The sequence below is a fragment of the Nicotiana tabacum genome, chromosome 4, assembly GCF_000715075.1.
Source record: "Nicotiana tabacum cultivar K326 chromosome 4, ASM71507v2, whole genome shotgun sequence".
NCBI lineage: Eukaryota > Viridiplantae > Streptophyta > Magnoliopsida > Solanales > Solanaceae > Nicotiana > Nicotiana tabacum.
Window position 1 is genome coordinate 45,370,066 of NC_134083.1, and position 19,489 is coordinate 45,389,554.

A 19,489-nucleotide genomic window follows, 5' to 3' on the forward strand; every position below is an offset into this window, starting at 1 on the left:
ACATTGCAGAATAAAGAATTACACGGTTTGAGGTAAGTAACAATTCTAAATTTAGTCCTTAGGGTATGAAACCCTGAATTATATATTATGTGATTGGTTTTGAGGTGACGTACATGCTAGGTGATGAGCGTGTGGGCATGCACTGTAGGAATTATGATTTGGTCAATTTCATGGAATTGTGTAGTGAAAAAATCTGTTGATATCCGTACATTTTTTCCCGTATTAGAGCAATTGATCTATGAATCATGTTTAAATCATATGTTTATACTGTTGGGACCCACATAGGTCGTGTACTTATGAAATTATATGCTAAGTTGTTATTTGCACTCAGTCATAGTTGTATTTGCACATTTTTACCTCAGTCTCTCTTATTCATTATTGATGCATTATATCATTATTATTGGGCTGCTTATCATGATTTTTGAGATCCCGAGAGACTGGAGAAGTTGATGACTGAGTGAGACCGATGGCCTAACTGTGAGGATATTTATGGGATCGGACTCCACGCCGCAACATGTTTCATTGTTATATGCCATGATTGGTTTGATATAGCGCTTGGGCTGAAGGAGCCCTCCGGAGTTTATACACACCCCCAGTGAGCGCAGGTACCTACTAAGTGCGAGTGCCGAGTGCGAATGACTGTGAGGAAAGAGTGACTGTGAGGTTAGAGTGAATGGGAGGATTGAGTGACTGTTACTCTGTGATGATGTATTGATTTCATTAATTGCTGCATTTCAGCTGTCATATATCACTATTTTGAAAATTCGAAAGAACATTATTTTCTGTTTCAGTCAAATTTGATATGAATTTTCTGTGAAATTTTAAATGTTGAACTTGAGAGCATGACTACCCTTTTATGATTGGAAAGTATTGTATTTGGACTTAGCTGAGAAGCTCGTCACTACTTTCAGTTCCTTATTTATTATTGTTACTTACTGAGTTGGTTGTACTCATACTACACCATGCACTTCATGTGCAGATCCAGGTGATCCTGGGCACATTGGATGTTGATTCTTTCACACAGTTGATTTTCCGGAGATTCAGAGGTAGCTGTTATGTTTCGCAGACCTTGTCTCTCATTCGCTATCCTTTTGTTTATTGTATTTGGTCTTAGATTATTATAGACCGGATTTTCCCAGACTTGTAATGTATAGATGCTCATGTACTCAGTGACACCAGGTTTTGGGAATATGTTTTACCTAGTATTTGTGGGATTTTCACTTAAGTTTAAATTATGATGTTTTCCGTATTTAAAAGATATTGTAGGTTATTGGTGATGTTGGCTTGCCTAGTATTGAGATAGGCGCCATCACGACGGGTGAAATTTCGGGTCGTGACATAAAGTTCATCAAAACTATAAATACGATAAGTGAAACCTCTTCTTAAGAAAATATATTGGCTAGATTCTTATTGGTCTAAGTCTAAATTCTTTCTAACATATACATTCAAGACCAAATAAAAGTTAACACTACCTTAAATTCATTCCGGATAAACTCTTCCATTAACGATTTTGAAGTTCCAAAATCAAGTTCGCTCAGGACAATTTTTCAAATTTATAGTTATTTCAAAGTTTCAAGTATATTAATTTTATTTAAAGTTTAAATATCATTTATAATTAGAATTTTACATATTATGGATGTAAATTAATTTATTTTTAAATTAACATTACCACTGAAAATTCTGACTTCTAGAAATTTATACCTAAAGTTAAATCAAAACTATTTAAAAGTAAAAAAAAAAGGAAAAAAGTTAACATGCATTGGTGATGTATTTTAGGTAATTAATTATTGAAAGTATTTGTAAAAGAAAAAGAGACTAACAATTATATACACTGGAGACTAAAAATACACATTAAACTCTAAAAGCACGTCCACAAGCATATAAATGTTGGTTTAAGGAAAGAATTGAAGTAAGGTAAATTTTAATTGAATTTGAAGTCCTAAATATTAGGACATTCTATATAGTTTAAATAAGAAGTTTTTATATATAAAAAAAATTATTTGATTTTGAACTTTTAAATATTAGAAAATAATTAAATGACTGTTTTATCTAGTATGAAATCTGTTTTTAAAGGATAAAAAAAGCGAATAATATTTAGGTAAGGGACATAATTTTACAGAAAGATAATGATGGTTCGTTTCTTACATCAAATTAGAATGGATTTGAAACCTTTTAAAAAGAAATTAGATTGTATTCAAATTAAAAATATAACATCTCTAAAATTCAAAACATAAATAAAAAGGGTTAAGAAAAGACTCTTAAGTTTTTATTTGATAAGGATCAATGTTCCCGGAAAAAAATCCCATAACAAAAGTAATTAGAATTTCTTTTTTAATAAGTATTTTTCTCTTGTTGAAAAGATATTTTTCTCTTTACTTTGATTTTAGGAATTGAAAAAAAATCTAATTCCTAGTTGAAAACATATTTTTCACATTTATTTATGTATGAATTTTAGGAATGCAATTTTTTTACTTTTCTTTTATTTACGTTAGAAATTTAGGAATGTTTTGTTTTTTCTTTTAACTTGTAGATGGATACTTTTTTACTTTTCGTAAGTAGATTTCATATTAGATAAAATTGTAATTATACTCAATATATGTTTTTTTATTTAAATTAGGAATTGCTAAATACTTTTAGGATAATTTTGGCCCTTCTTGAAAAGATATATTTTTTATTTACATTTTGGATATTTTTTGTTTTTTCGTAAAAAAATTATTTTGATACTTTGACATAAAAGAAATAGGGTTAATGAACATATTTCAAAGGATCAAATTAACAATAGAATGTTGTTTTGCTATCTTTTGGTTAACATAAAGGAAGAGAAAGTTTTCAAAGGCTCTTTTTCCTTTTACTGCTTGATAAGTAGCAAATTTTTCAAGAAAAGTTTTTTCATAACAATAACAGATACATATTCTTTCTTACGCAATTTTGAAGGAACTAAAATTAAATACAAATTCCTAACTATTGGTTTAGCTAAGATAAGTTTTTTTTTTTGGGTAAAAAGGTGTAGAAAAAGTCAAAGTCGTATATTTTTAGTAAACTTCAAAAGTTCTAAATATATTAGGACATTTTAAATGATTCAAATAAGTAAATATTTAATAACCAAAATTTTAGTTGATTTCATGTCAAATGACTATTTTGTCTAATGTGAAATTTATTTTAAAAAGGGTAAAAAAGTCGAACGACATTTCGCTAAGGGTATTCGTACTTTTAATATAGTATATAGATATAGATTGTGTAATAAACATCCTTTTATTAGATTATAGGTCGCCGGTGTAGCTTAAGAGATTTGACAAATAATAAGAGACTTGATCAGAAATAATCATATCTACATACTACAGACTATAAATGAAGTTGTACTAAATATGCGCTATATCTCAATCCAATTTCCTTAAGCAGTAATGTCTAATAGTATGAAATATTAACTAGTAGTACTACAACAATAAAAGATAGTAGATAGGAGTATTATTTAATTTAAAACATCGTCTGACAAATACTAAAAATCTTTTGTCACGAGGAAGTTTATCTAGTTTTCTAAAAGATTTTCCGATGACCATACAATCAAGAATAGAACTTGTAATCCTTGGCTTGCAATATGATCTGCCTCAAGGCACCAATGGGAGCTAAAATCATCAGAAGAACACCAAGTATGATGCATATCTGGCATTAAACAAAGTACTATTAGCAATTAATACAATCAAAGTTTATCAATTCCAAATAGAGTTAATTTGCAAGTTTTGTATATAACATACCCAATTAGTGAACCAGGACAAGCCAAATTTTTTAGGTTTGTAGATTGCAAGCCACATGATACAAGGAAGCTGCAAACAACAGTGTAAACGCATGTCAATTTCTGAAAGATTTAGTTTTGTAATTCATTACAAATGTTATTTTAGTTATATGACCTTTTTATCTGAAATAAAAATTAAATGGAAATTAGGTAGAGAATTGGCTTACAAAGTAAGTAGTAGGAGCAAATGCAAATCCTCCGAAGAAACCCAGTAGCCCACCAAAGAATGGGAATGTTATACCAAGAACCATTGTTAGGGCTGCACAACACAAAATAAGAAAACAATAAGTTATGTCCAAGCTTTAATTTACTGAGCAAATTAATCAACATTAAAATTGTTGAATGCTGTGACATACCAACATAACTAGTCCGAACAATGAACCGTAGCGTTTTAGTTGGACTGAATTTCCTTTGCTTCACCAAGTAAGATTCCACCATGTCAAACACACCCATTGCAAACACCTACAACATCAAGCAAATAAAACAACAATTAGTAAGCATGAGATACCATTATGTTATGCTAAACTTTTGGAATGGATTAGACGCACGTCACGAATTCAAACTCTATACTTGATTAAATATAAATATAGAAGAATTATTGAGGAGCGAACTCATTATTCACCAGAAAGTTTCAAACCATGCCCTGATTCTCAAAAATTTCTAGGATGGATAAGATCCCATCACCCTCAACCAGAAGTAACAGATTCGAGCCTTACGAATGAAAAAACTTCTTGTAATAAGAGGCATTTCTTCTTTTAGTGGGCTCTATGTTGTGCGTGTCTGAATTAGTCGGACCAGTGAGTTTCGATGGTCGAAATATTAAAAAAATTAAGGGTAATGAAGAAGATTATTGACCTGATAGCTTCCAATAACATGGACAACAACGAAGGCGTTAGCAATGATAATAAGCCAAGCAGGTTTCTCAAGGGAGATCAAGATATTATCCTCAACACTTTTCCCAAAAACTGCATAGCCAACAAAAGCCACAGGAAAGTAACACAAAGCCACAACGATATAGGCAAAAATGACTCCTTTCCACATAGGTTTCTTGGCTGGTTTCTCAGGAGAAGAAGGCATAGTTGCCTGAATTTCCAAGACAACATTATGACCAGCAAATGCAAAAGCAACATCTCCTAAAGCACTTAAGAAACCAAACAATCTTCCTGCTGTTGTTGAAGCCCTTGGACTGTAATCAACCTCTGGTGCTATTCCTTTACGTACTGATGCTCCCCAACCTATCGTTGAATAACTGCACAATTTATATACATAACCAGAAAAAAAGAACTGTAAGTCAATATATAGAGGAAAAATCTTTGAAAAGAGATTTAACTTGTACTATAAACTGAATGTAAACAAAAGGGATCTTTACACAAATAGTTGCGGGATTCACCATTTACTTTTTATATACATAAACTATACACTGATTGTATATAGTTATACATATATTATACATGAATTATATATATCTGTACGGCTATTTTTAGTTTAAATGATTGGATGAACAATTATTTAAGTTAAATCTTATAGGCAAAATTGATACTATTTATATTATTACAAGTAATCTATCTCATATCTCAGGTTAATTACTAGCTCAGTCATTATGTACACTTCCATGTAATTATCTTTACAATAATCTGGTGGTTGTGTAAACATCTTTTGCTCTATTAGATTTTCTCTAGGAAAAACTTATAGGAATCAATTATATATTATTCCTTGTAGGAAAAACTTATAGGAATTAATTATTATTCAATTCCTTTCCTCTAAACTTAAACTCTAAATAAACAAAAAAAAAAATCTACAGTTTATGTATATTGAAAGTTAGACAAGTAATGATCTCACTTTTTATGAAAAAATACATTAGTTATCCGACCTATTAGTGTAAAAAATTAGGTTATTTTATACGGTCAGCATACAACAACAACAAACTCGGTGATTTCTTACAATTGGGATCTGGACAGTCAGCAAGAAAAATCAGGTAATTAAGTGGGGAAGAATAACCTGAGAGACATGATGGCAGCAAGGAAGGAGACAAGAGTAATGGAGTTGAAATTGGGACAATAGGAGAGGAAGAAGTGAATAGAACTAAACATCATGATAAAATAGGTGGTTTTCAATGGTCTACAACTAGGACAAGCTGTGTCATATATCTTTTTAATGGATTTGCCACCAGTAACCATATACACTATGTTCACTCCAACTTCAACCATTAGCTGCTGAGGAACCACAATCCAAAGCCCAAGTTTTTCACCAAAAGCATGTTGTCCCAACTCATGGTATCTGTCAAATCTTTTACCTGGAACCATCTCATGCATCTCTACCATTTGCCATAAGGTGTATAATGTTATCACCCATGATAATACCATTACTGTTGCTCCAGCACCCCTGCCATAATATTATAGTATATATGAAATTAATACTCCACTAACAAAATATTTAGCAATTATGAAGCATCTAGATCTAGTAATGGCCTGTTTTTTATGTACTAAGTTAATTATAACTAAAATTTTACGATAAACATTCCTCCGTTTTAAAAAGAAATGAACATTTTACTATTTGGGGAGTCAAATAAGGTTTTCTTTGACCATATTTCTTGCAAATAGTTTTTAAATATTTTGAATTGTTATAAACTATTGTGACATATATTATCTTTTATTCAGTTTATAAGTATGTAAATTTCACTTTAAGAATTTAAGAGATCTATGTCTTAATTCACATCGAAAATTAGTCAATTTGATCCTCGTACTCTGAAAAGATTCAAATAAATTAAAACGAATGGAGTAATTAATAATATCACGCATATTAAACTACACTGATAATAGTATAAAAATATTGACACTTGGAAGAGTCAGACCACTAAACAAGCTACAATAAATATATATGCATCTAATAATCTGCTCGATATATATCAACAAGTACCACATAGAATAAGATCAGTAAACAAGCTGGTAAATTCAAGTGAAAGCAACACAGTGGGTTTTCTTCATATCAAAACGATGATGTTCAATATTATATCTCACGCCAAAATCAAATACTATACATATGTATGTTTGTCCGATTAAAAACAAAGGGGAGGCTAGTAACCCTTGCATGGAAAATGAACAAATTAAACTCTCATAATATAACTATGTACGTGTTTGTCTATGATCAATAGCCTAAACTTTGAGTATGGTAATCGGGGTAACGTTTCAATTAATTTCATGAACCTCAAAGAGCAATAAGCAAAATAGAATGCAAAGTTAAGATCTAGAGTAAGTGAGTTTAGGATGAGTACTATAATCTTATTATATGCATATATTTTGAAGAAAACAGATCATAATCTACAAATATAGCGCGAGTCTGAAAATAATTCGTTAAGTTGAAATCCACAGAACTTATCCTAGATCCGTCTCGAGACATATAATTTTGCAATAGTGAAGAGGTAGTAGAGAAACATACCAACCCAACTGAGACATGGCATAAGGAAGGCCAAGAACACCAGCACCAACCATGGCAGTGACATTGTGAAACGCCGAATAGTACCACTTTGCATTCCTTGATGATGTGATTGGTAGCCAATCGTTCAGATCCTTATTACTGCTTCCCTCAGATCCTGATCCTCTCTTTTTCTTCTCCACTTCAGTCATCTTCTCTTAATTTCCTTTGTTTTCCTTTTCTCAATCTCAATTTTCTGGATATAGATTTCCTTGTTAGAGGATTATTTGAGGATAGTATACGTAGAGACTGAGGACTGTTGAAAGTGTCAAGAGCGTGATAACCTTCTCCCCTTAATAAATAAAGAGTTTGTTTCCTTTTAAAACTCTATTTGGGATTGTTTCATGACCTTTTTGCGTTTCTATTTTATCGTTATAAGGATTAAAGTTCGTATTCTATCCAAATTTTGCCGCTTTAATTATTGAAATATCAATATATAATTAACCTGCTCATACTCGGAGTTGGACTAAATTTATAGTATCTTTATACCTATCCCTGCCACATTATTTTTTTTCCTAAACATAGTGGCTTCATGCAAATAATTACGAGTATAATTATCTACGTAACTTTCGATGTATTTTATCTAAACTAAAAAAATTACACATTGGAGGCAAGTAGTAAAAATCTTAACCTACCAATACAATACACGCTATTCTTCCCAAAAAAACTTATTCGGTCGGATAAAAACAGCGCAATATTCGCGGGTAGAGTGAAATTAAAATGACCTCTGCAATTCGTTATTTACATATAGCGTTTCAGATTCTTAAGATTCTCCGCAGGGGAGGATTTTGTACAACTTTTATGGTATCAACAGAATTTCTTGAATTAAGTTCTACTAATTCAGGAAATTCTGTTGATATGGGAGTGAGTTCCCACAAATAATGAATGACCGATCCCAAGAAAATAGGAAACGAAATTGTATACGGTAAAAACCGAGCTTCAACAGAATTGTATACAGAATTTCTTGCCCTTCGTAGACTAATCGAGACTGGAACATGATAGAACAAGATTCAACCTCGTGTGATATCGAGCCCTGATGCGAAGTTAGATTGCCGGTCTCGTGAACCAGAGACCGATCAAGATCAAGATCAGTCAAGATCAAGATCGAGATCGAGCAAAATAGAGACCAATCAAGATCGAGATCGGCCAAGATCGAGAACGAGCAAAATAGAGACCGATCAAGATCGAGATCGGCCAAGATCGAGGAAAGCTTATCGAGCCAAAAAATAGAAAGCCGGAATATCCGCAATTAGGCGAGAATCTCGGCGGAAATTCCGGCGCATATTAAGGAGAGGCCAATTAATTAATCTATCATAGGATTCCTTGTTGTATTTAGAAATTCTATTAAGAATAGTACTTCCCTACTATATAAAGGGGGTCTGATCATTTGTAGAAAAAAACAACATTCACGCAATAAAAAACTATATACTATCTTCTTTCGGCTTTCAATATTTTGCCACTCTGTTCATATAGTAGCGGAATCTTCACTTGGTTCTAGGGTGATCGAACTTGAGGGCCAAGGCTAATTGATTCACTTGGTTTGTATTTATTTCTTTTACAGTTGATTTCTATATTAATATTTATATTTTTTCAATTTGTGCCAAGTTATATCACGTATCCTTAGAGCCGCGTATAAATTCAATTGTTATCCGTTTTTCGGGTAAACAATAATCTTTAACTTAAATTATATAGTTGTGTTTATTTGATACAAATCTCTATAAAACACACAATTTTACACTTAGCTCTTTGAAGTATCTTTGATTTTAGGCTAATGATGACGAACTCTCAATTACTACCCCTGCATATCGACAACGGATCTGGCCATCAGGGTGAGAATAACAACGTGACGCCCGGTGATGTAAGGCCACCAGCTAACCCCGTTGGGACTCGGGCCGTGGATTCAATTGGCGTTAATTCACATGTGGCCATCGACGCGAACCAGCATACTGGTCCCGAAAATAACGTCCATGGTGGAACTCGATATGCAGCTCGAAATACTCAAAATATCGGAGAAGACGAGATCAGTCTACGTATGATCTTCGAAATGCTGCAAGCTCAACAGGTGGCGATAGCTCAGGTGCAGAGCCAAACCCAGGCATCGAGCAGGGCTAAGCCCGGTCCACCCCAAGAAGTCACCCATAGAACGGGGTCAGCCGTGGTAAGGTCAAATGAACAAGAATCGGGGACTAACCCCTGAAATTATAAAAATGCTCGAGGAACTGACAAAGCGGATAAAGTCAGGGGAAAAGAAGATCGAAGCAAACGACAAGAAGGTGGAAACTTATAACTCCATGGTTTATCAGATCTCGGGGGAACCACCAATGTTGAAGGGTTTGGATTCCAAAAAGCTCGTACAAAAGCCTTTCCCCCCGAGTGGGCTCCTAAACCGATCCCCAAGAAGTTCTGCATGCCCGAGATTCCTAAGTATAATGGAACAACCGACCCCAACGAGCATGTCACCTCTTACACATGTGCAATTAAAGGGAATGATCTAGAGAATGACGAGATCGAATTCGTGTTACTAAAGAAATTCGGGGAGACCTTGCCAAAGGGAGCGATGATATGGTATCATAATTTACCATCCAACTCTATTGATTCTTTTTCCATGCTTGCAGACTCTTTTGCAAAAGCACATGCCAAAGCCATAAAGGTTGAGACTAGGAAGTCGGACCTTTTCAAGGTAAAGAAGAAAGATAACGAGATGCTCAGAGAGTTTGTGTCTCAGTTCCAAATGGAACGAATGGATCTACCACCGGTCGCCGATGATTGGGCCGTTCAAGCTTTCACTCAAGGGCTAAATGAACGAAGCTCAGTGGCTTCACAACAGTTAAAGCAGAACTTGATTGAGTACCCGACTGTTACCTAGGCCGATGTACATAATCGATATCAATCGAAGATTAGAGTAGAAGACGACCAGCTGGGGGTTCCTTCCGGGCCCATTACCAAAAGGGATGTTGATCGAGAACCAAGGTCGAACAGGGATCGATACCAGCCATATAATAGAGATCGTAGGGGCAACAGACCAGGGCACACCTCCGTACGAGGTGTAAGGAGAAATGATCAAGGCCAGAGCTCTCAAGGGCTCATGAGCAAGAATTGTTTCGACAGGCATACCGGACCTAAGGAAGCACCGCGATTATCAGAATATAACTTCAATGTTGATGCATCCGCCATCGTATCGGCTATCGGACGCATCAAGGGTACTAAATGGCCCCGATCTCTGCAGACAGATCCAACCCAAAGGAATCCTAATCAAATATGTAAGTATCATGGCACCCATGGCCGCCGAATGGAAGATTGCAGACAGTCAAGAGAAGAAGTAGCTCGATTATTCAATGAAGGGCACCTTCAGGAGTTTCTAAGCGATCGGGACAAGAATCATTTAAAAATAGAGAGTTCAACAGAAAAAATGAGCAAGAAGACCCGCAACACGTTATTCACATGATTGTTTGAGGGATCGATGTTCCCCAAGGGCCAGTGTTAAAATGCACTAAGGTGTCGATCACAAAGGAAAAGCGATCGGGCTCAAGATTACATACCAAAATGAACCTTATCCTTCAACGATGAAGACGGAATCATACAACCCCATAACGATGAACTGGTAATATCTGTACTCATGAATAGGACCCAAGTTAAACATGTGTTAATTGATCCAGATAGTTCAGCCAACATCATTCGATCGAGGGTCGTAGAATAACTCGATCTACAAGACCAAATCGTGCCCGCGGCCCGAGTGCTAAACGGATTCAACATGGAATGTGAAACCACTAAGGGTGAGATAACTTTGCTAGTAAACATGGCCGGTACCATCCAAAAGATGAAGTTCCATATGATCGAGGGCGACATGAGGTATAACGCCCCGTTCGGGAGACCATGGATCCACAACATGCCGCCGTAAAGGAAATGTTTGCTGTTAACGAAGTGATTCTGATATCAACACTCTCATCGACGAAGGGGTCAAATTCGAAAGGAAAACAGGAGGCCAAATAGCAATCACAAACATCGGACTCAACCCAACTAGAGAAGCAGGGGACTGACGAAGATGATGATTATAGAGTCCCTCAATCCTTCATAGTCCCCGATGACTCCGACGCTACCAAATCAACAGTCGAAGAGCTGGAGCAAATCATACTAATTGAACATTTGCCCGAACGAAAGGTATACCTGGGCACGGGGTTAAATCCCGAGCTCGGGAAAAGGCTTATTCAATTTTTATAGCTAACATGGATTGTTTCGCTTGGTCCCATCTCGACATGACAGGGATCCCATCGGAAATCACCACCCATAAACTAAGCTTGGACCCGAAGTTCCATCCGGTGAAGCAAAAAAGAAGACCCCAGTCCAGGGTCAAACATGCTTTCATCAAAGACGAGGTAACCAAGCTTCTTAAAATAGGGTCCATCCATGAGGTAAAATACCCTGAATAGTTAGCAAACGTAGTAGTAGTCCCTAAGAAAGGAAACAAACTTAGAATGTGTGTAGATTACAAAGATCTAAATAAAGAATGCCCCAAGGATTCTTTTCCTTTGCCTAATATCTATCACATGATCGATGCCACGGCCGGCCACGAGATCCTCAGTTTTCTCGATGCCTATTCCGGGTATAACCAAATACAAATGAACCCAGATGATCAGGAAAAGACCTCGTTCATCACTAAGTATGGTACCTACTGCTTATAATGTAATGCCATTTGGATTAAAAAAGTGTTGGTGTCACTTATCAATGCCTAGTAAATCGGATGTTCGAAGAACAAATAGGGAAATCTATGGAAGTTTACATTGATGACATGCTAGTTAAGTCCCTGCAAGCAGAGGACCATTTGAAGCACTTACAGGAAACTCTCAGTATATTGAAAAAATACAACATGAGGCTGAACCCGAAAAATGCGCATTCGGGGTCGGGTCAGGCAAGTTTCTCGGATTCATGGTATCCAATCGAGGAATCGAGATTAATCCCGACAAGATCGAAGCTATCGATGGAATCACGGTAGTAGACAACATAAAGGTCGTGAAGAGGTTAACCGAGCACATGGCCGCCCTGGGGAGATTCATCTTGAGGTCCTCCGATAAGGGCCACCGATTTTTCTCGTTGCTAAGAAAGAAAAATAACTTCACATGGACCCCGGAATGCCAACAGGCCTTGGAAGAGCTTAAACGGTACTTATCGGGCCCGCCGCTGCTTCACACGCCAAGGGCAAATGAATAGTTTTTCTTGTATTTAGCAGTATCAGAGGTAGCGGTAAGTGGAGTCCTAGTCCGAGAAAATTGAGGTACACAATTTCCTATTTATTATGTTAGTCGGACCTTAGGTGAGGCCGAAACTCGATATCCCCACCTAGAAAAATTGGCGCTCGCTTTGATAAGCGCCACTAGGAAACTAAAACCATACTTTCAATATCACCCCATATGTGTTGTAACAACTTATCCACTTCGAAATATATTGCATAAACCCGAGCTTTTGGGACGGTTGGCCAAATGGGCTGTAGAAATCAGCGGGCATGATATTGAATATCGACCCCGAAGAGCAATTAAGTCTCAAATTTTGGACGACTTCATAGCTAACTTCACGCCGGCCCTAGTACTCAAGGTCGAAAAAGAACTGTTGATAAACTCGGGTACGTCCTCGGGAATCTAGACCTTCTTCACGGACAGTGCCTCGAACGCGAAAGGGTCCGGACTCGACCCATAGGCAAATTGGTTAGACAATCTATTAGAACTGTGAAATTGACTAACAACGAGGCCGAATATAAGGCCATGATTGTAGGTCTCGAACTGGCCAAAGGCTTGGGAGCAGAGGTGATCGAAGCCAAATGCGCCTCCCTCCTCATGGTGAATCAGGTTAACAGAACCTTCAAACTTAGGGAAGAACGAATGCAAAGATACCTAGATAAGTTACAAGTAACTTTGCACCGATTTAAGGAGTGGACTTTTCAACATATGCCTCGATATAAGAATAGTGAAGCCGATGCCCTCGCAAACTTAGGGTCATCGGTCGAGGACAACGATCTCAATTCGGGGGCCGCCGTGCAACTCATGAAGTCAGTAGTCGAAGAAGCCCACGCCGAGATAAATTCCACAAGCTTGACTTGGGATTGGAGAAATAAATACATAGAGTATTTGAAACCGAAAATCTTCCCTCATATCCGAATGAATCGAGGGCCCTGCGCACGAAGGCAGCACGATTCACCTTGTCCGAAGATGGAACCTTATTCAGAAGAATGTTCAATAGTCCATTAGCAATATGTCTGGGACCAGGAGACACCGAGTATGTTCTGAGGGAAGTTCACGAGGGCACTTGCGGAAAATCACTCTGGTGTCGAATCATTGGTTCAAAAGGTAATTAGAGACGGCTATTACTGGATAGACATGGAAAAAGATGCAAAAGAGTTTGTTCGAAAATGTGACAAATGCCAAAGGCATGCACCAATGATTCATCAACTCGGGGAACTGCTCCATTCGGTCTTATCACCATGGCCATTTATGAAGTGGGGAATGGGCATCGTTGGCCCTCTTCCATGGGCACCAGGTAAAGCTCAATTTATTTTATTTATGACTGATTATTTTTCTAAGCGGGTTGAAGCACATGCCTTCGAGAAAGTTAGGGAGAAGGAAGTCACCGACTTCATTTGGGATCACATCATATGTCGATTCGGGATGCCATCCGAAATTGTGTGTGATAAAGGAAAACAGTTCATCAGCACCAAAGTAATCAAATTTCTCGAGGATCAAAAGATCAAAAGAATCCTATCAACACCTTATTATCCCAGCGGGAACGGGCAAGCCGAATCGACCAACAAAACCATCATCCAAAAATCTTAAGAAGAGGTTAACCGACGCCAAAGAAAAGTGGAAGGAAATTCTACCCGAAGTTCTCTAGGCATACCGCACAACCTCGAAGTCCAGTATCGGGGCTACCCCATTCTCATTAGTTTATGGCGTTGAAGCTCTAATACCGGTCGAAGTTGGAGAGCCGAGTATCCAGTCCCGATATGCAACAAAGGAGTCAAATGACGAGGCCATGAATACCAGCCTAGAACTATTGGATGAAAGGCGTGAAACAACCCTCATCCGACTGGCCGCCCAAAAGCAACGGATCGAGAGATACTACAATCGAAGAGCCAATCTTCGATATTTTAACGTCGGGGACTTAGTGCTAAGAAAAGTCACCCTCAACACCCGAAATCCCAATGAAAGAAAATTGAGTCCGAATTGGGAAGGACCATACCAAATTCTCGAGGTCACCGGAAAAAGGGTCCTACAAGCTCGGAACGATGAATGGGGAACGACTACCGAGCAATTAGAACATATCTCACCTAAAATAGTACTACTGCTAAGGTACGCCCCTTTTCCATTCATATTTTATTTCAGATTAACACTTGCAGGTGGTCGACAAGAAACGATGATGGATTTTTCAGCAAACGACACGAAGTCTTTAGGTTTGAAAGTACGTGTTGCACTCTTTTTCCCTCAGACCGATTTTGTCCCAAATGGGTTTTTTTGGCGAGGTTTTTGACGAGGCAACGATGAATCATGCTAACTTAGAATCAAGCCCGATTATGAATCGACATCGAAGATCCATTCAATAATATCTGAAGTTCCTTTGCAATCAACCTCGAATACTGGGGGACTACCCTCGGATATGCGTTATCTTCGAATATCAACTCTAGCGACGAAACTACTTCATAAAGGGAGGGTCTCGATAGATAGAATTTTTTGTAAGGGTCAAACGATCAAAATGAACTGTTCCCACGCAGATTGCTCGAGCCTTGTTTCGATCGAGAATAAAGAGAACTACCTCCCTTACAAACATCTTATGCTTTAAAAATTTGTTATCTTATCTCTTTACATCTCTTAAAGAGCTTCATACTTCCGAAAATAACGAGCCCAAGGGCAATACTTAACAGGAATACGAACGATCTCTCCCTCACTCGGGGACTGCCGTCCGACTCAAACAGCCCAAGTCATCGGGCCTCGGGAGCAAAACACCTAATAGGCAACGCCCCGATTTCTAAAGGTCATGGCCACCCCACTCGGGGACTATTATCTCGGGCAAGCCCGGATAAAATGAGAAAATAAACCCAATGGGTAGCTCCCGAACTAAAAGGCTACAGGAAACTTAACACAGCTCGGAGACGTCCGAAATTCGTAACAAAAATAGGCCTTCAAAAAAGAGAAATCTTTCACAACTGGTTCTAAAGTCTACCCTCGACAAAGTCTCAAGCTTAAGATATTTTCCGAGAAAAACTTTGGTAACATCAAACCCCAATAACGCCTTAACCCAGAAAGGCAGTAAAGTCAAGGTTTGTTCGATCCCTCGAACACAACTTTATTGTTTCATACTAAGGCATTTCAATCATGTAAATACAAAATAACAAAGCAAAGGAAAAATATGAGAGCCGAAAGGGAAAGAAAAACCTTATATTTATATATAATAGTTTTTAACAAAGACCAAATCGGCTTAACACAAAAATTTACAACGGCCAAAAACGGCCTCAGAAAAAATGCAAAAGATAAATAAAAAAGTTGGGATTTTCTCCATCTTCAGATTCACTTGAGCTCTCGGAGTCTTCCTCAGGGAAGGCCAGCCTCCGGGCCCTGGCATCCTCTGCTTTGGCATTTTCGATCTCAGCCATAATATCGAAACCCTGGGCATGACTCTCTCGAGGGATTCCTTTCGAGCTTGCCATTTTGCATGATCCCCCATGCCCTTGGCCTTGCCCTGGATGGCCTCGACGTCGACCCTAAACTGGGCCACTTTAGCATCAACTTTTGTATTGGCCACGGTCACCTCAGATCTGGCCACGACCACCTCAGATCTGGCCACTTCGAGTTCGTTGGCCAAGCTTGCTTTATCATAAACGGCCAAATCCAACTGAGACTGAAGCTCCTTGAGCTTCTCGACCTGCACTGGGGCCTTCTCTTTTGCAGCTTGGAGCTGGGTTTCGGCCGACTCCAATTGCACTTGAACAGTTTCCTTTTTTGAAGCTAGGATGTTCATGTTCTTTTTGAATTCTTCTGCCTCGGCCTGTACCGCATCTACATACGTCTGGAGCCGTCCAATTTGTTCGAGCCTTTGCCGGACATGCAGAATCGGATCATTAGTAGTTATCTCCAATTTATCTTCACTATCGTGAAAAACTTGGAATACCTGCTCGGCCATCTCGACATGCTCATCCCGAGCCGTCACTAAATCGGCCTAAAGCCTCTCACTAAGAAGCTTGTAAGTATCATTTTTCTCAGTGAGGTCCCGAACCTCAGCCTTGTGCTCCTCCCAGATTCGAAGGAAAGCCTCATAATGCAACACCGAAGCCTACAAATAAGGAAGAAGATGTTAGAATTATCTACAACTCCAAAGTTTAAAAGAAATAATGAGAGACCCTCGAAGTTACCCAATTCAGAGCATGATGGGCCTCATTAAACAAGTAAGTGGCTCCCATCGCGTTCATCACGGCTTGATTTTCCTCGGTCACCAAGGATCTAAAGTAACTAGCAATCCCTACGGGGGGAGAGAAAATCCGGACATCCACCGGGACAGAAAGCACTATATTCCGCCTACAGTCGGGGTTAACACTATGGGCCGGGAATCGGTCCACTAGTTTTGGGCTCGATGAAGACCCAATAACGCCCGATGATGGTACCTTCTTCGGTACCGGTAAACCACCAAACTCGGTGACATCCTCTGAGGCAGCGGACTCAAACCCATCCAAGAAGCCATAGATATCAGTCGCCCCCTGAAGACCCTAGTAAGAGCGACCTTCCAACATATTGGCCTCACAGATCATAGCGTCCGAAACCTGAGGGGATCCAGAAATATCGATTAGTCCGAGCTCGTCCGTCGGGATATCTTCCGCTGCCCGGGAAGCCTCGTCCCCGGTCTCTCTCTCGACCATCTCAGCTTGGGATGGAGTGGCCTCAACTCTTTTTGGTTCAGGAACTTCGGCCAAAGCTCTCTCATCAACCTCCGCTGATTCGAAGGACCTTTGTATCAAAACATCATCCCGCACACGCACCACTAGTTTAGAATTATCTTCCTCTTCTCCTTCTTCGGGCTCATCCCTTAATCGGCGGATCAAGTTCGAAGGCATAGCACCAGCGTACCCCTTAAGCTTGCGAGATTTCCTCGCCGACTTTTTCTTTTCCGAGCCTAGGGAACTCGAAGCCCCTTTTCTCTTCTTCTCTTTGGCCTGCTTTAGAGCAAATGGAAGGACTTCTTCGTCACCATATGGGGGCCTCATTGCAACATCCTTCTCGAGGCCTACAAAGGAATAAAAGGGAGTAATCAAGAGAAGAAGGTCAAATGATAACCATTCTAAGAGAGAAACTTATCATAATTGCGGGCCTCTTATCGACCCTTTGATAACTCGATCCAAGCACGCTCGGATTATGGTATCTGCGACACCAGGCCCTCGACCCATTGCTTGAGTTCTGGAATCGGTTCCGGCATCTGGGCCACAACAAAGAAAATGAAAAGTAAAATAGCAAAATTGAACGTTCAAAGGGAAATACTACTTACGATTCATGTTCCATTTCTCAGGAAACGACATGTCTTCAGCAGGGATCAGGTCCGACGTCCTTATTCGGACAAATCGGCCCATCCAACCTCGGTCACGAGTCTCATCTATGCTCGAGAACGGGGCTTTGTTAGTTCGGCGAGCAAGCTTGATCAGCCCTCCTCGATAGAGTCGGGGAATGTAAAGGCACATAAGGTGATCGAGGGTGAAAAAACACCCCTCGATTTTGCTTGAGAAGAATCGAAGGAGAATCACTATTCTCCAAAAGGAAGGATAGATCTGGCTGAGGGTCACGTCGTATCTCTTGCAGAAGGCGACGATGATCGGGTCTAAGGGACCCAACGTGAAAGGCTAAGTGTAAACACTTAGGAACCCCTCCACATGGGTAGTAATCGATTCCTCGGGCGATGGGACTACCACATGCTTTTTTCCCCAGTTGCATTCCTTTTTCACTTTGTCGAGGATTTTCTCGGTGATTGAGCACATGTACCTCGAGATCGCCTCACATTGGCCCGGTACCGAGGAGGCTTTTTCGACCTTAAAGTCGAGACATTTGGGCACCCTACCGGAATGAATTCCTCAGGGTGGGGCTCCACCGCATCCTCACCACCGGTTGGTCATGATGAAGAAGCGACCTCTTTTTGCGGCACGGTTTTGGAGGTTTTTGCCATTGATGATCAAGGGAAAAGAGAATTAGGATGATATGCGGTTTGATTAGGGTTCTAGAAATTTGGGTGTGAAAATTATGAAGCAAAGGAATTTTCTGAAGAAGAAGCAAGAGTAGAAAGAGCTTTCAGTGTAAAGTTTGAATGAGGAAAGATAAGGTTCTTATAGGTTGCTGGCGACGGTTCGGAACCGGTAATGGCCGACCAGCAACTGACATGCATTTAATGCCTTGGTAACTGGACTGACGGGACGTTTCGTCGCATACGTCATAATCAGACTCATCGCTGACGTCATTACCCATCGAGTTGGAGTTCGGAAATTCATATCGTTTCTCGCCATCTTCTTTCCGAGAAACGAGGGGACTATCTGTATACGTTCAAAATCGAGCTTGCCCTTCGTACGACTAATCGAGACAGGAATATGATAGACCAAGGTTCAACCTCGTGTGATATTGAGCCCTGATGTGAAGTTAAATTGCCGGGCTCGTGACCCAGAGACCGATCAAGATCAAGATCGGTCAAGATCGAGATCGAGCAAAATAGAGACCGATCAAGATCAAGATCGGCCAAGATCGAGATCGAGCAAAATAGAGACCGATAAAGATCGAGATCGAGCAAAATAGAGCCCGATCAAGATCGAGATCAGCCAAGATCGAGGAAAGCTTATCGAGCCAAAAAACAGAAAGCCGGAATATCCGTAATTGGGCGAGAATCTCGGCGGAAATCCCGGCGCATATCAAAGAGAGGCCAATTAATTAATCTATCATGAGATTTCTTACTGTATTTAGAATTATATTGAGAGTAGGACTTCTCTACTATATAAAGGGGGTCTGATCATTTGTAGAAAAAAAACAACATTCACGCAATAAAAAAGTAATACACTGCCTTCTTTCAGCCTCATTATTTTGTTACTCTGTTCATATATTAGCGGAATCTTCACTTGGTTCTAGGGTGATCGAACTTGAGGGCCAAGGCTAATTGATTCACTTGGTTTGTATTTATTTCTTTTACAGTTGATTTCTATATTAATATTTATATTTTTTCAATTTGTGC

General features: G+C 39.0%; 1 protein-coding gene across 1 annotated transcript; it reads right to left on the bottom strand.

Annotated features, from left to right (window-relative positions):
• Positions 1 to 3,386: 3,386 nt before the first annotated feature.
• Positions 3,387 to 7,551, bottom strand: LOC107780560 (lysine histidine transporter 2-like). Its single transcript, XM_016601107.2, has 7 exons — positions 7,226 to 7,551; positions 5,789 to 6,172; positions 4,646 to 5,039; positions 4,147 to 4,252; positions 3,958 to 4,049; positions 3,753 to 3,821; positions 3,387 to 3,660 (listed from the first exon to the last, which is right to left on the bottom strand). The coding sequence occupies exons 1-7, from the start codon at positions 7,411 to 7,413 to the stop codon at positions 3,562 to 3,564; spliced, it is 1,332 nt and encodes a 443-aa protein (XP_016456593.1). The 5' UTR covers positions 7,414 to 7,551; the 3' UTR covers positions 3,387 to 3,561.
• Positions 7,552 to 19,489: the final 11,938 nt, after the last annotated feature.

What these genes read in the sequence shown, in the direction of transcription:
- LOC107780560 (XM_016601107.2), bottom strand. Translation starts at nt 7,413, where the DNA reads ATGACTGAAGTGGAGAAGAAAAAGAGAGGATCAGGATCTGAGGGAAGC. An exon ending in GCTGCCATCATGTCTCTCAG is followed by an intron (nt 5,040 to 5,788) that starts GTTATTCTTCCC and finishes TAAATTGTGCAG; the next exon opens with TTATTCAACGATAGGTTGGG. An exon ending in TGTTCGGACTAGTTATGTTG is followed by an intron (nt 4,050 to 4,146) that starts GTATGTCACAGC and finishes TGTGTTGTGCAG; the next exon opens with CCCTAACAATGGTTCTTGGT.